The sequence below is a fragment of the Vulpes lagopus genome, chromosome 9 (genome assembly GCF_018345385.1).
Source record: "Vulpes lagopus strain Blue_001 chromosome 9, ASM1834538v1, whole genome shotgun sequence".
Classification (NCBI taxonomy): Eukaryota; Metazoa; Chordata; class Mammalia; order Carnivora; family Canidae; genus Vulpes; species Vulpes lagopus.
Genome location: NC_054832.1, coordinates 15,992,232 through 16,008,206, shown reverse-complemented (window position 1 = coordinate 16,008,206; position 15,975 = coordinate 15,992,232). Strand labels below are relative to the sequence as shown.

At 44.6% G+C, this 15,975-nt stretch overlaps 1 protein-coding gene across 1 annotated transcript in view; it reads left to right on the top strand.

Annotated features, from left to right (window-relative positions):
- The window catches only part of FER1L6 (fer-1 like family member 6), a 155,953-nt gene that overhangs the window by 94,167 nt on the left and 45,811 nt on the right, over positions 1 to 15,975 (top strand). Inside the window, 7 exon segments of the mRNA XM_041769620.1 lie at positions 35 to 169; positions 3,554 to 3,703; positions 9,768 to 9,878; positions 10,131 to 10,292; positions 11,448 to 11,628; positions 13,885 to 14,111; positions 15,777 to 15,899. Of these exon segments, the coding sequence (XP_041625554.1) occupies positions 35 to 169; positions 3,554 to 3,703; positions 9,768 to 9,878; positions 10,131 to 10,292; positions 11,448 to 11,628; positions 13,885 to 14,111; positions 15,777 to 15,899 (1,089 nt within the window).

Below are 15,975 nucleotides of genomic sequence, written 5' to 3'. Positions count from 1 at the left end.
GATCTTTTGCTTTTCTTTTGGCCTCACCTTCCAGGTCATTTCCCAGACCCTCTCCCCTACTTGGAACCAGATGCTGCTGTTCAATGACCTGGTATTGCATGGAGACCAGAAAGAGCTAGCAGAGTCCCCGCCTTCAGTGGTGGTGGAGCTCTATGACAGTGACGCAGTGGTGAGTGTCCCAGGAGGTGCTGACTGGACTGCAGCCCATTGACCTCCTTTGTCTAGCCAGCCTGTGACTGCTCAGGACCTACAGGTGCCCACAAGCCATTCTGACCTGGGAAAACAATGAATTACAGAACCAGGAAAATGGGTGGTGGTCATTTGCTTTACTAAGGGCTTTTTCACTTAGATTTCCCATTCGATTGCACTGAGAATAGGATCCTGGCCGCAAAACTTCAGTCCATACATGCTTCTTCAGGAATAAGATACTTGTATGAAGTCACCTGCAGCTGTACCCAACCTCCAGCTATGTCCCTATTGCTGCTCAGTGAAAATGCTCAATAAGTATGTCCAGGCCTCAGGGTGCCTGGGTGGGTCTGTACGTTGAGGGTCTGCCTTTGGCTCAGGTCATGATCTTAGGGTCCTGGGATCCAGTCCTGAATTGGGCTCCCTGCTCAGCAGGAAGTCTGCTTCTCCCTCTGTCCCTCCCCCTGCTTGTGCTCTCCTCTCTCTCTGTCTCTTTGTCTCTCTCTAAAGTAAATAAATAAAATATTCAAAAAAATGTCCAGGCCTCCTGAAAACTGCAGGTGTTTACTGACCTCACTTGCAGGGAGAGAACTGGTTGGGGACTGTCACCAGTTCAGAGACCCTTGTAGCTGGGTCTCTTTTTCCTCTTGGATTTGATTCCAAGCCCAGCAACAACACATTTGTCTCCATCCCATTTCTGTTATGATGTTAACCAAAAATTTCCTCTCCAGCGATGTTTGTGTTCCATACTAAGTAGATTCAAAAGCTTACCGGAGGATTTTTTTTTTTTTAATTACTAAGACAAGCCTTCTTTTTTTATTTTATTTTTCTTCTCTTTTAAATTAAAAAAAAGTCTCAGATAAGAGGCAAAGGCTTATTTCTTTTCTTTGATGTCATGGCCCCCTTGGGAAGTTGACAAAGCACAGAAATATTAAGAACAACAGTTGTTCCAGGAAGCCTTCCTATGTCTCTTCACCTCCTCAAGCATGCTGGCAGCTCTGCTCTTGGTGCAAGGTCAGGAGGAAATGAGCATGGGAGAATTGTAGAGGATGAGCAGGGACCTTGAAGAGTATGAACGCTTCTTGCTTCCTGGAGAAGGAACCAGAGACCCAGGAAAGTCAAATGCCTTGTTTAAGGTCACAGGTAGCAGGAGGCTGAGCCAGAACTTGAACCTAGCCTCTTGTGTCCATCCTTTCCTGCAAATGTGGGAGTAGCTGGTATGGCTATACCCCTTTAGACACACACATTCTGTTTTTCCATGTCACTTTCTCTGTACCTTATTCTTCCAGCTGTAAATTGTATATATTTATGGAACACGAGTTCTACTCTTACGAATATAGTATAGATTTTCTGTATAGACAGCCACAAAATCGATACCTTTTCAATTTTGTTGCTAACAACACAATTCCAGGGGCGCCTGGGTGGCTCAGTGGTTGAGAGTTTGCCCTCAGCTCAGGGCGTGGTCCCAGGGTCCTGGGATCGAGTTCCGCATCAGGCTCCCCAGAGGGAGCCTGCTTTTCCCTCTGCCTATGTCTCTGCCTCTCTGTGTGTGTCTCTCATGAATAAATAAATAAAAATCTTTAAAAACAAAATGAAACAATGTGATTCCAGTCCTAAGTATGTTTTTAATTTGAAAATCAGTAACCATAATCAAGCATGTTTGCCAACTCCTAAACCAACCTACTGTGCTACGTGGATTTCCCTTTGCTGTCCCTTTGCTTTTCGGACCCCTTCTTGATCTGATCTCCATTCTATGATTGCCCTCCTGGGCCCCACCTGAACCAGACCCTTCACAGAAAAACAAAGCCTACATTTTTACCTCAAAACCAAAAGAAAATGTAGGAGAGAAAAAATAGAAAAAATATATATGAAAAGTGTATTTTCTTCCTGGAGAGATACACGTAGACATGTAGAAGGTTCTGTTTACACCTGTGGGCTGCAGCTACACCCAGGCCCACAGCCTTCTAGTGGTGATCAGATGATTACATTCCAACTCTGCCAGAATGTGCCTCCAGTCTAAAACTTTCTCTCATCACCCAGTGGCTTGTACCCTCATTAGGGCTCGCTGCTCCTCTAAGCAATGTGTTTTTATTTGGCAAATTAGCTCAGGTTTAAGTTTGCTCTTTTGTTCCAAGGCAATTTTACTTAATTATTCCCAGTTAGGGTCATGGATGAAATAGCAGACCACTTGCATCCAGTTGCCATAACTCCATCCTACGAGGGACAGTTCTGAACCCACCAGTGGATACAAGTAGGCAGATTTGTTTGTTTTAAAGTCAAAATAATCATCTAAAATAATCATAAAATCATCAAATAATCATTAGTTTAAACTAAACCCCATTTCCCCCTCAACCAAGTTTCTTACTACAGCCAGGAATGCTAGTGCTGGTTTGAGTCCCAAGGGAATGAAACAGAGCAGCGGAAGTCCTGTGCTGAATGCGGGTGCTGTCCCTGTCCCTTCAAAGTCATTAATCCAACAGCTTTCACTCAATAAATGTAATGAGTGTCTGCCCTGTGCTGGGGGACACAGCAGTGAGTAAAACAGGCAATGCTGCTACATGGAGTTTACATTCCAGCCATTCCTGAGATAAATAGCAAGGCAGCCCCATGCTCTAGCCCTATGCTGCTCCTGGAGGAAGGACATGGTGCCCTCCCATAGTTCCTAAAAAATCTCGAGGCCCACATACATACATACATACAAAAATGCTTCAATGGCCTCTTATTACCAAGAAAAATGGGCAGAACTGCTCTATCACTTGAATATACTGACCTTTATCACCATCATCGTCATCATTATCATCTTACCACGTATTGAGCACTCACTGTATACCAGTCACTGTGCAAAGCCCATATACTATTAAGTCAATCTTCACAGCCCCATTTACAGGTATTATTTTGAATCCCTTTTAAGGCGTGAGACTCAAAAAAGTTGAGTAAATGGCCCAGGGCCATAGAGTTAGAAAGTAGCTCATGGACTCAGGGTTTGCCTGGACTCCAAAGCTCGTGTTCCTGACCACAGTGGTATTCTGCCCTGGAGAGCTTTTGGAATGTTTGGTGCCACCTATTTCTTCTTTTCCCCTTCAAGTTTACCTAGATGATTATTTAACTTAATCCACTGAGCCCCCTTTGTTAAGAAGAGAGATAATCCCTAAGAGCCTTGTGCCCAGAAGTTTTCCCTGGGAGCCCAAATGGATTCCCCTGACCTCCTGGCCTCTTGGTAAGGGATAAAAGGTTCTTGGCGGAAGAAGAGAGTGACTTAGTAGCAAGCGGGAGACACTGAGGCTGACAGTTTTTTAAAAGTGCATTGATGCAGGTCAGAACTAGGTAGGTAACCATCAGGGACAAATTCCTTTCTTTTCTGCCTTAGGGGAAGCCAGAATATTTGGGTGCCACAGTGGCTGCTCCTGTTGTGAAACTAGCTGACCAGGACTATGAGCCACCCAGACTGTGCTATCACCCCATCTTTTGTGGAAGCCTCTCTGGAGGGGACCTCCTTGCTGTATTTGAACTGTTACAGGTATGTGAACTGAAAGTGTCATCTGCACTGGAAATCTACTTTGTCTTCCTGGCCAGAGAAGCTGTGCTAGATCACTGGTCCTGGGTCTGAAAGTGTCTCCTTCTTGGGATCTGGGAACTGCCACTTAAGAGTTCAGGTAATACAGGCTATATCTAGAGCCCCTATAGGTCAGAGTCCCAGGATGAAACATCCTTATGGATTTGGCCAGCACTGCTCGAGCAGCCCTATATGCAAGTCCTGGAGCTCATACAGACCATGAGAGAATAAGGGGGAAGAAGGGAGCAAACCTGTGGGCACTCACCGCATGTGATGATTGCTGCCTCACATAACTTTCATCACATAGACTTCCCTCAACCCTGTTGAGGTATTATGAGTCCCATTTTCCAGAATATAAGCCCAGGATTGTCGCAGTTGACTGGCCAAACTCATCATGCAGCTAAGAGCTGAACTGAGACCTTTAAAGCCTCTTGCTTCTTACACTGCATCACATAGTTTCCTGAGGACAGGGAACTCTTAATCAGTCCCACTAAGACATAGGGGAATTTATGAACATGTGCTTTGGAAGACTTTTCCAGAAAGCAGAGGCAGGATACTGGGGAGGGAAGCTGAGATTCTTAGGTCTGACTGCCCAATGGAAAACCAAATGGGACATGGAGAAGACCTGGAAAAGAAGTGACCAGGGTAGGGCCTCTATCAGAGACCATTGCATTCATTGAGGCAGGTGGCTCTTACCCTTGGGTCTGACCAATTCCTCTAGAGGTAAGCCTGTTTTTCAGAAATCCCATTTTTAAAAATTCACTTGGTAGAAAAACTATAAAGCAAGTACTCCTCACACATAGAGACCAGGGAGAGGAAAGGTGATAGAGTCAGATCCCATGGGTATGGATCTCATTTCCACCATGGAATAGTGTGTGACCTTGGGTAAGCTACTTAATCTCTTTGTTTCACCTGCAAAACGGGGATGATGATCAGTCTACTGAAAGTGACTGGCATGGAATTAATGCTCAACAAATACCACCTATTTTATTAGTAGTAGTTGCCACAGAATATTAAAGCAAAATGTCTAGTCCCACCTATTTATTTCACGTGAAGAAATTGAGCTGGTAATAGAGAGGTAAAGACTTGCTTAACATGGCAGGTCAGGGCCTAGAATCTGGCTATACTGATGGACTCCTTGATTGCTGAGAGGCTGGAAAGTATAATGGGGCAGGGAACACCTGAAAGTGCCTTTTAAAAAGATGAATGTTACCGATAGGAACATTTCCCAAAGTGTGCTTCTTGGAACACCAGTCCAAATACAGTGCAAGGAAAGTTTAAGAAATGCTTCACGTTATATATTACAATAACCTGTTTTGTTTTCATTGGTTTCCTTTTTAAAGTTGCTTTTCATTTGTGGCAAGTGGTTCTTTTTAACTTAGCAACACAAAGTTCCCTTTTTCAAAGCAAAATGATGCCTCATGAAAATGTTCACTGGATAGTAACACGTGGTAAAAGTGGCAGAGGATCGGCTGCTTGGGAAAACTAGATCTGGTGCAAAGCCCCCATTTCACGTGTCAAGAAGCGGAGGCTCAGGTTAACTGACTGGGATTCAGTCAGCTGCTTTTTAAGGACTGGAAGCTGCTTGTTCTGCTCTGAGCCTGAATCCCCTAATCCCTCCATGAGGGGCTGGGTGACTGGTACTTACAGGCTTCCTGAAGGATGCTCTCTGGGTTCCATGGTCTTCCCTCCCTCCATGCTGAGGGCCCCCTTTCCTCTCGCTCCCTCCCTTCATGCTGAGTGTCTCCCCTCCCTTCATTCAAGCTGAGAGGCCCCCCTTCCTCCCACTAAGCCTACAGTCCCCCCTCCAGTCTTCCCTCCCTCCACTGCTGAGCTGAGGGTCTGGGGTAGAGGGGAGGGGGAGATCCTGCTACTTCCTGACAGCTGCATTAATTGTCAGAGGTGAGCAGCCTAGGAGATCCAATTCATTAGGGTTTCATTAGGACTTCTCATTTGATTGCTTGTTCAAAAAATAATTTGATCATCAGCGTGACAATCTTAGTATGTGGATTTCGTACGTGCTGAGAAGACGAGCTGGAAAATGCCTTCATTTGTCACCAGCTGCTCTCAGTTTTCATCTGTGGGTGGTTTGCTTCAGCCTTTCCACTTTCATTACTGAAATGCTTCCCTGTCTCAGGAAAGATTGGTAACTCGGCTTTTCCATGTCTAGCCTGAATGCACTGGCTCCACTTCCCTCCCCTACCCAAGCCAGCAGCCACCTATCTGCGCAGTCCTAGCACATGGCCCCACTATTCGCCACTGTTCTCTGCCTTGACAACTCAGACTCAGATTTAATTCTTCCCTCTGGGGCCGCACTCTTGGCCAAACCAAGCCTGTCCGTGAACGGTTACCATCTTCCCAGCTGCCATGTAACTCTTCTCTTCATGTTTCCTGGTCTTCTAACTTCTTATCCTTTTCTTGTTCACATCATCCTCTACATTCCTTCCAGGTGACAGGTTGGCCTGTTCCACTCTCCTCTTCAGAAATCATCAATGGCTCCCCACTTCTTACCTCCAGAAACATGTCTCAAAGTCTATTTTGTGGAACAGCAAATACAGTCTCTCTAGATACAATGAAGAGAACGTTTGAGAAATGCCTCATATTATATCCCTCCTGAGGACTTGGAATGCCCACTACCATGGTCAACACCCTGAGGAGATCTGAAATTTCCCAAATGTTGTGACTATGAAACTTTTTGTGTGTGTGATTTTCACATCTCATGAAAAGAAAGCCTAGCTCATAGGAGAATGTCAGATTTCTGCAGCTTAGCATCCAAGCTCTCCTAAAAACTCCTCTTCAGACTGCTTCTTCAGCCTCATATTTCCTCATATTACTCTGCACACTCTCTGGCCTGTGTGTGCCAGCCTGCTCCAGGTTTCCTGACTTCACCACATAGATGTGCAACTCTGCTTTTAGTCCTGCATTAGCCCATTCTGAAATGTCTCCCCACTGCACCCATCCCAACCTCCATGCTGCACTTACCTGTCTAGGATAATGGCCATCATCAAAGTTCAGAACAAGAGATGCCTCCTCCAAGAAGCTCTCCCAACCCTCACTTTGGTTAAATGAAATGTTTTCTCTTCTTCCATCCTATAGCACATTACCTTTTTTTCTTTTTAATTCTGGCTGCAGTAAGGTCAATTGTTTACAGGCTTATGCCCATTGACTTGTAAGTTTTTTGAAGGCAAGACTATTTCACTCATTCATTCATGCAATCAAACAAATATTAAAGAGTATCTGCTTTGTGTCAGGCATGTTCTTAATAATTCATCAGTGAATAAAACAGGCAAAACTACCTGCTCTCAGGGAAGGGGAGATAATGTAGGGTACTACATAAATTATAATGTAACAGCAGCATTATGATAAATGCTAAGAAGAAAAGGTAATGCACCATGAGGCGTGGAGTGGACATGTGTGTGTTGGGGGAGGAGAAAGTTTGAAATTTTAGGCATCCACTGAGGTCTCACTGAGAAAGTGATACTCAAGTCAAGACCTGAAGAGGAGGAACTAGTGGGCCATGCAGGTATCTGGGCAAAGAGCATTCAATGGAGAGGGAGCAGCAAATGCCAGCCCCTAAAGATTGTGTAAGGAGTTTGTAAGGAGTTTGACTTTTATTCTATAAAAAATGAGAAACCAAGAGAAGATTTTGAGCCTAATGTCTGATTTATGTTGAAAACTATGGATGCTAGATTGAGTATGTTCTGAAGGGGCGCAGGGGAAAACAAGGAGGCCAACTGAGAAGCTCTTCAGGGAATCCCCATTGGAGAACTGGGGACTTGTATCAAGAGTGTAGCCATGAAAAAGGAAGATTCTGGTAGAGTCCACAGATTAGGAAATGGATTGGAAGTGGAGATTCATCTCCATTCACACATGGAAGCCAATAATAAACATATAGTAGACTCTCAGTACAATATCTTCAAACACGCCTCATTCATTCACAAAGATATGTAGAGAAAATCTGAGTGTAGAGTGATAATACTTTCCTTGCAAGAGGATTTAAATTTGTTTCTGAGGTAGTCTGGGGCACTAGTAATCCTAGATCACCTGAATCCAAGATTAAGACGGCGTGAAGCCGAGTTTACACCTTTGTTGTTTCCAGTTGACCCATACTCCTAGGGAACTTACATGTGTTGGAAGGTGTGCCTGGTGCCTTGCATGCTGCCTCAGCCATTCTTCACAGCAATCCATGAATTAGATATCATGATCTTCACTTTACTAATGACAGAACTGAGGCTCAGAGACACTGGGCGACTTTTCCAAGTTCACACAGCCAACAAGCGATGGGGCTCTGGGTTGTGCTACCCATGGCACCAAAGAAGGGGGTTGGGTAACGCAAGTATATATGATGAGCTAAGGCACACAGAGGATACAGAAAGTCTTCTGAGCAGCAGTGACTTTTCAGATGGGCAGGGTTGGGACCAAGGTCATACATGACCCTGAGAGTGGTACCTCCCTAAATTTTGCAGACTGCGTCCTCATCCTAGCCCTGCATCTGGACCTCTTTTGAGGTTCCAATATATTATCTCCACTGGGATATTAGAGCAATCAGCTTTTGGATCAGCCTATTCAACCCACCTCTGATGCTTACCATCCTGCCTTTGTAACCATTCTTTAACCTTCCTCTGGCCCCACGCACCTTGTAAACTATACACCATGCAGTACTTTTATAAAAGCCCAGGCAGGGGCACCATCCTCTGCCACCACCACAGCTGTTTTGTGGCTTTCCCTCCAGAGCTGAAGAAACACAGCTTTCCCAGGGAGGTGAGGTTTTGCAGGCTGAATCACTTAGGTTGGGCGGTACTGGGCGGGTGTCCTCATGGCTTCCAGCACCTTTATCTGGTCTGGTTCTGCAGCTTCATTGTCTCCAGCCTTCTTGGCGCCTACAGTGTCTGCTGTCTTCTTTGTCTGAGCTTTCTTATAATTAGCTTAACCACATCTGCTGTTGCCAGCTAGAATATGCCTGTGAAGAAGAAATGGTGATGTGTTTGTGCTTTGTCTGTTTTGATGAGCAATTAAGCTTTTTTGAGCATATGGAACTAATGTTTCTGTCAGTCAATAAACATTTATCAAGGACCCACTGGATGTGGAGCACTGCTTCAGGGGCTTAGAGGATGGAATGAAGTAAACAGAGGCTTCCTCTTGGCCAAGTCAAATGAACATGCCCAGTGCATCTGGCTCTCAAGGGGCTTGGAGGGCCATCTGGCCCAATATCTGAGGCCTAGGGAGGGGAAGGGCCACAAAGCGGGGCCTGGATTCCAGGCTCAGTTCACTAATTTCTGCACAAAGCTTCCACAGAAGACACACTGCATTCCAAGAACTGAAGGGTAGGAGAATCACCACAGTGACTGGATCCCTTCAAATCAGGGACAGCTTTTTGGAAGACATAGCCATGGAGCCAGGTTTGGAAGGCAATATGGGGTGGCCTTCATAGACTTGGCAAGCCTTTTGTGTGAGATCACAGTGAAGCATGGGGATTATCCTCCTACAGCTTCTGTATCTTCAGATGTACAGGAAAAGATGCCTTTTCATCCTGAGGTCTGTCTTCAAAAGTCTTTATTCCTGTTTCACTGATGAAGATGTAGTCTCTTCTTGACTAAATAGGAATCTCTTCCATAGACTTGAGTAATGGGGGGGTGTAGCCAAGTCTCAGAGCTCAGAAGCGGACCAGAGCCCTTCTCCACCCCTGTGCTGTCTGTCATTCTAGTGTTATTCCATCAGCTCCTGAGGACACGCTTGTCTTTTCTTCTCCCCTCTGTATCATGAGCTTATCGAAAACTTATTAACCTATTAACTTCATGGCACATTGTAAGAGGTCACTAATTGGCTACCCCTGTGAAGATGTCAATGAATAAATATTTGTCAATGAGTAAATAATTAAGTGTGGTAAAAGATACTGTCTTGTCTATACTTTAAGCTGGAAACATTACTTTTGTTAAGTTGGGGTCACGTGGACGAGGTGGTTGTGTGGCAGCGCTGGTCTTCCTCGCCTCTCTCCAACCTTCTAACCAGCAATTGTTCTGTGTGGTAGGTCCCTTCATCTGGGCTGCAAGGGCTCCCTCCCGTTGATCCACCAGATGTCGCCCAGATCTACCCAGTTCCCGCCAGCATCCGGCCTGTGCTGAGTAAATACCGAGTGGAGGTATGGTGCAGGGGAGGACTGAGTTGTTCTTTGGGGCTAAGGGCAGTGATGCACTGCTGTACCTGCCTGCCTTGTCTGAGGGGATTGTGGGGTGGATATGAGGCATAGCTGATAGGATGGGGCCCTCTAGAAGCTGTAAGAACGTACTTTAGTTCCCAGGTAGCACATCTGGCTTCCCATGCCCAGGGCAGGGCCTGCATGCCAGCTCTTCCGGGGGTCTCTAAGTGACAGCTCTGCTGGTCCTCTTGTCAGGTCCTGTTCTGGGGAGTCCGAGAAATGAAGAAGGTGCAGCTACTCTCTGTGGATCGCCCTCAGGTCCTCATAGAGTGTGGGGGACGAGGAGTCAAGTCCTGCGTGATCCAGAGCTACAAGAACAACCCAAACTTCAGCGTCCAGGCAGACGCTTTCGAAGTGGTACAGCCTCTCCTTCTCCTGCCCACTCATTCCCTTCATTTCCACAAGTGGGACCCTCTCCTTCATTAACTTGGCTTTGATGAGATGCTTTGGAGTTTGGGTGTCTACCACCTACAAGGGAGAACAGTCTAATTTAGTGAGAAGCAAGAATCTCAGAATAGGATATAGATTTTTGTTATTGCTGTTGTGTCGTTTTGCTTTTAAAGGTTCAGTAAATCAAAGCAGGTTGACAGTGGTTCCCAAAGTGTGCATCCCCTGGGAACTTGTTAGAAATGCAGATTCTCAGGTCCTGCCCCAGTTCTGCCCAATCAGAAAGTGCTAGGGGTTGGGGCCCAGACCCTTCTGGCTTAACAAAGCTCTCCGGTGACTCTGATGCATGCTAAAGTTTGTGAACCACTGGCCTAGAAGATTCCTTAATGAAACGTATATTAGTAGATTTTTTTTGAATTATTTGTATGTAGCATGTCAGTGGTTTGCATGCGAACTTATGCTTCTAAAGTAATGTATTTTGATGCCCGAGCTTCTGTTTATTTCAACACACATTTTGTGCTTTTACCTTGAACTAACTGTGAAGAAAGTTTACTTTGCACAACACAATCAGCTCCAATGGACACATCTAAATTAGCAGAGAGTGGAATTAGAGAAAGTGCACGGTGTTTGCAAACCTTTCACACTGGGCATTGCTGAGCTTCTGGGGTCACCAGAGGATACAAGAGGGAGGGCACTGGCCCCTTACCCTCAGTCCCACTTTTAATGTATCCACTCTCATCTGTTTTCTATCATGGACCTGGGTCATCGTTCACTTGAGTTGAGAGTTCTGGTAAATAATGACAAAATAATATTGAAGACTATTGCCATAAAGAGTTGGGCAGTCTGTGTGTGTGTGTGTGTGTTTTTTTCTTCAAGTTACACCTGGGATGACTTGTTTGTGACCTCCTCATATAATGGGTAATGATTCCCTGGCTAAGAAGGCAAAGCTCCAGACTTCTGGCCAGCTGCAGGGGTGACCTGGAGGGACAGAATGACAAGGCAGGGGCAGAGGGGGGATGGACGCCTGGCTTGCTTTGATCCTGCCCCTGAACAGGTCAGCAGGGCGCCAGCAGCTGGGCTCAGCCCAGGCAGCGCTCCCTACTTCACCCTGGTCTCTCCTCCTAGGAGCTGCCTGAGAATGAGCTTCTACACCCACCTCTGAGCATCTGTGTGGTGGACTGGAGAGCTTTTGGGAGGAGCACCCTGGTGGGCACCTACACCATCAACTGCTTGAAGCAGTTTTTGTGTAAATCCAAGGAGCCACTGGCCCTCAGCTCACAAGTAGATGGAACCCAAGTTGAGCAAGGTAGGAAGCATCTTCTAGATTCTGGAGCTTCAGACTACAAAGCTGTAGTGCCTGCAGGGGGCTGCTAAGGGACCCCACATCAAGACGTGCCCCACAGACAGGTGGAGCTTTCTGAAGAATTTGCTGCTACAGTGCCCTCAGCTTCTTTAGCTGCCAGACTATGACTCTAGGACTGACATCCAGGTCAGCTCCTCTAAGTTGGCTTCCATAAATGTGACTCCAGCTCCTTCTACCTCCACTCGCTGACATTTTTCTGTTTGATGTTAACTTTGATTTGTTCCATTTTGGATCTCAGGTGCCGAGTTAGCTTCTCTGTTCATGCTGTGCAGTCATCACTGGTCTGGTCAAGGCTTCTGGCTTATGCCCCCACCCTTCCGTACCTCATTTCCCATTCCCATGCCCGGCCCCCTCCCCACTGTAGACCCCACACTGCCCTTCTCTGTAAAATCTCAATCCATTTCAGGGACATATATAATATGACACACACTGTAATCTTTATCTGGTTTCCAACTTTTTTGCTCAAAGCTATGCTCTTAGATCTAACCCTATTGCTGGGTGTACACTACCTACTGATCTATCCCACTTTGCTTTTCCTTTTCCTTTATGTTAGACCCCTAGACTGCCTCCAACTCCTCACTTCCACAAATGATGCTGTTAGGAATATCCTTGCGAGTGCTGCCAGAGGGAGAATCCTGCAAGGGATTTTCTTTGCCATATACTGGCTCACCGGGAATGTGCACATGCAATTCCACTGAGTATTGCTAAAGGGTGCTCTAGAGAGCTTTACTGGTTCATACCAGTCTACACCAGTCTATACCAATCTATACTTGTTTACATTCCTACCATTACAGCATCTGGAGCACCCTCTTCTTCTTCTTCCTCCATACCACATGATTTTATCCAACTTCCTGAATTTTTGTTTTGTTTTGGTTTTTGCCACTCTGCTGCATATAAAGTAGTATCTCATTTTTGTTTTAGCTTGGTTGTCTCTGATTACTACTGAATTTACACATCTCTTCACATGCTTGTGCCATCTTGATGTCCCTCCTGTGATTTGCCTGCTTGTATCACTTCTCCATGTTTTTATGTGTTTCTTTTTAAATTTTCTTTATCTTTTCTTCTAGGCATGCTGTAGATTGTATCTTCTCCTAGTCTGATAACTGCTAACCTGTCTGTGATCCCCATCTTTGAACAGAAATTCTTAATTTTAATGTAATCGTATCCATTTGAATTTTAAACTTAATGGTTTGTTCTTTCAGAATTTTGTTAGAAAATCCTTTCTCAATTCTTGGCCACAAAAAATGCTGTTTTGTATTTTTTTCTATAAGTGTTATGTTTTTAACTTTTACATTTAGATCTGCCATTTTTCTGTGTTTGTATGTGATTTAAGATAGGGATCCTACTACATTTTTCTCCATAGAGTACATCATTTTTCCCCTAAAGAGCCTATTTTCCCTATTGTTTTGTGCTGCCAGAGTTTTCATAAATCAAGTAGCTTACATCCCTAGTCTATTTTTGAGCTTTCTATTCTGACCCCCGATCTTCTCATCTCTGTGCTAAGCACAGAAAATGCCTATTGAGTGTATATGAAGCTGAATTTGCTGTTGAAAACAAACTCTGGAGGCCATGCACCCATGGAGGCTCCCAGCTGGGAAATGTTTCGAAGTACTGGATTCTACAGCACAAAATGGAGAGAAGAGGACCCTTGGCAAGAGAGGGCAGTGTTATGATGTTTTTACTGAATCAACAATCCAGTCAAATATCTCACAAAGTCCAGGAACCTATCCCTGCTTCGTGAAAAGCATATGTAATATGTACCCAGAGTCTAGCCTGGAGTTGGGAGCTCATAGACCTCTGGAGCCTCCAAAGTTTCTCTGAATTAACTGGGACTGGGAAAAGACAATCCACGCAGTGGACCTGTGCTCTAAACCTTGATATGCATTTTCCTTATGACCAGTTTTTAAAAATGGCTCTCAAGGATCAATAATAAGTACAACCATCTATTGATTCCTGATTATGGACCAGCTGCCTTATATCATGATCTCATTTATCTCCCAATGAGATGGTTTTTTTTTTTTTTTTTTTTTTTTTTTTTTTTTTTTTGCTGTCATTTTATAAATAAGGAAAATGAGGGTCAGAGATGTTAGGAACTTGCCATATTTGAATCCAGATCTGTCTGATTCCCAGTACTGGGTGTTTGAAATGACCTCCCTGTTTTGCAGCCCTGTTTCCTGACCTGATGTACTTCCATTTTAGCTCTTTCAGATTCACCAGTAGCCACTGAGCCCTCTGGATCCCTCAGCTCCTCCCAGGAGCCATCAACAGATCATATCTATGTGGATGTGGAGCCACCTCCCACAGTGGTACCTGACTCTGCTCAGATTCAACTAACCAGCATGGCTGATGTCCCTGACTCATCTCCTATGCTTGAGCCTGAACCCAAACCTGCAGGCCAGGAGCCACCAAAAGGTGGTAAAGCTAAGGTCAGAATGTAATCCTCCTTCATATTCACAAGGCTTTGCACTGAAAGCTGTAGATACTAATCCTGCCACCTACTAAGCTGTGTGACCATGAGCAAGCAACTTCATGTTTCTGAAACTCAGTTTCCTCATCTGTAGAATGAGTATACTGATACCCACTTCACAGCATTTCTGAGGAATCAGATAAGCCAATATATATATGAAATTCAAGTGTTAGATAACTGTGGCAGTCATATTTAATTGAACAGAAACTCTTCTTAATTTATTAGCTTGGAAAGACAATTGTTTCTTTATTTAGATCTATCCCACAAATATTTAGAATCTACTTTGCACAAGGACAAGTAAGACACACACAAAAAAAAGTATTCTCTGGAGCCTAAAGAGAAATGAGACTTCTCATCCTCAGCTGAGATTATGGAAGACAAGATGGACAAGTACACAAAGATCCATAAAGCATAAATGTGATGAATCTAAGTCATAAATTTGATTGCAAAATCCTGGTGTATCAACCCATTGAAGAACCAGCCAACTTTTTAAAAGTCCTGAGGGATTGCCTACCCAGCACATGGTAAAGGCTGAAATAAAAAGTGGAGTAATACAGAGTTTTATTTGTTTATTTAAGAGAGAGAGAGAGAGAGCAGGAGTAATAGGGAGGGACAGAGGGAGAAGCAGACTCCTCACTGAGCAAGGAGCACAAGACATAGGGCTTGATCCCAGGACCCTGAGATCAGGACCTGAGCTAAAGGTAGACTGTTAACCAACTGGGCCACCCAGGTGCCCTCTGAGTTAGACAGATTAATGGATATTTGCTCAGGCTACTCCTATGTTATGTATGCTCAGTGTGGCCCTCCATGGCTCAAGGGGTTCTCTGCATCCCGCCAGCAGTGAATTTGCCACTTCATGTTAGAATTATCAGTTTAAGTGTATGTTACCACCATAAAATTGTGAGCCCCATCAGATCACAGATGATTTTTTAAAGATCTCTATCTCCTGTTCTTAATAGAGTGCCTGGCACATTGTAGGTACTCCAGAGATGTCTGAGAGCAGACAGATGATGAGTCTGTCATGGGACCACTGTCTTCTCCCAAAATGCCTCCTCTCTGTTGTCCATGTATCACTGCCACTCCTGTCTCTCTATCCCTTATGTTGTTGGTGTCATTGATTTGTACCCATTCAAATCAGAAATGATGCTAAAAGGAAATTGTCTACATTACATCACTTAATCCTGCAACAGTGAAGTAGGCAGATATGATTGCTCCCACTTGAGGAAACTGAGAATTACAAAATTTATATTAATTGTTTGTCAACTAATGCCTTGTCTGCCAAAGCACACTGTATCATGCAGCCTGCCTATCTTCTCTACTGAACTAACCTTCCCAAATGCAGGGATTGTTTCTCATTCCCCTTACACCCCCAGTGTCAGGCACAATATCTCACATCTGTGTGTTTAAATAATAATAAATATTTGCTGAATAAATGAGTGAATGGGTGGATGGATGACTAACATGTCATTTATTGAAATGATACAGAGAGCTGCAGCCACAAAAGCTGCACATACCCTCATCTGCTTCCAAAGATCTATGTGTTCCTTTCCTCAGGAAACCAGCCAGACACCAGCAGGCAGATCCATGAGGCCTCACTAATAATGCATCTCTCATCCCTTGCCAGGATGCCAGGAAACCTACTCGAAGGTCAACCAAAAAGAAAAAGAGAACCATAGCAGATGAATCTGCTGAAAACGTCATTGACTGGTGGTCCAAATATTATGCCTCCCTCAAGAAAGCACAGAAGGTAGAGTCTTTCCTGGCTATGACAGCCAAGGGATTTGATAAGAAAACACAGCACCTTTCACAACACCACCTCCCAT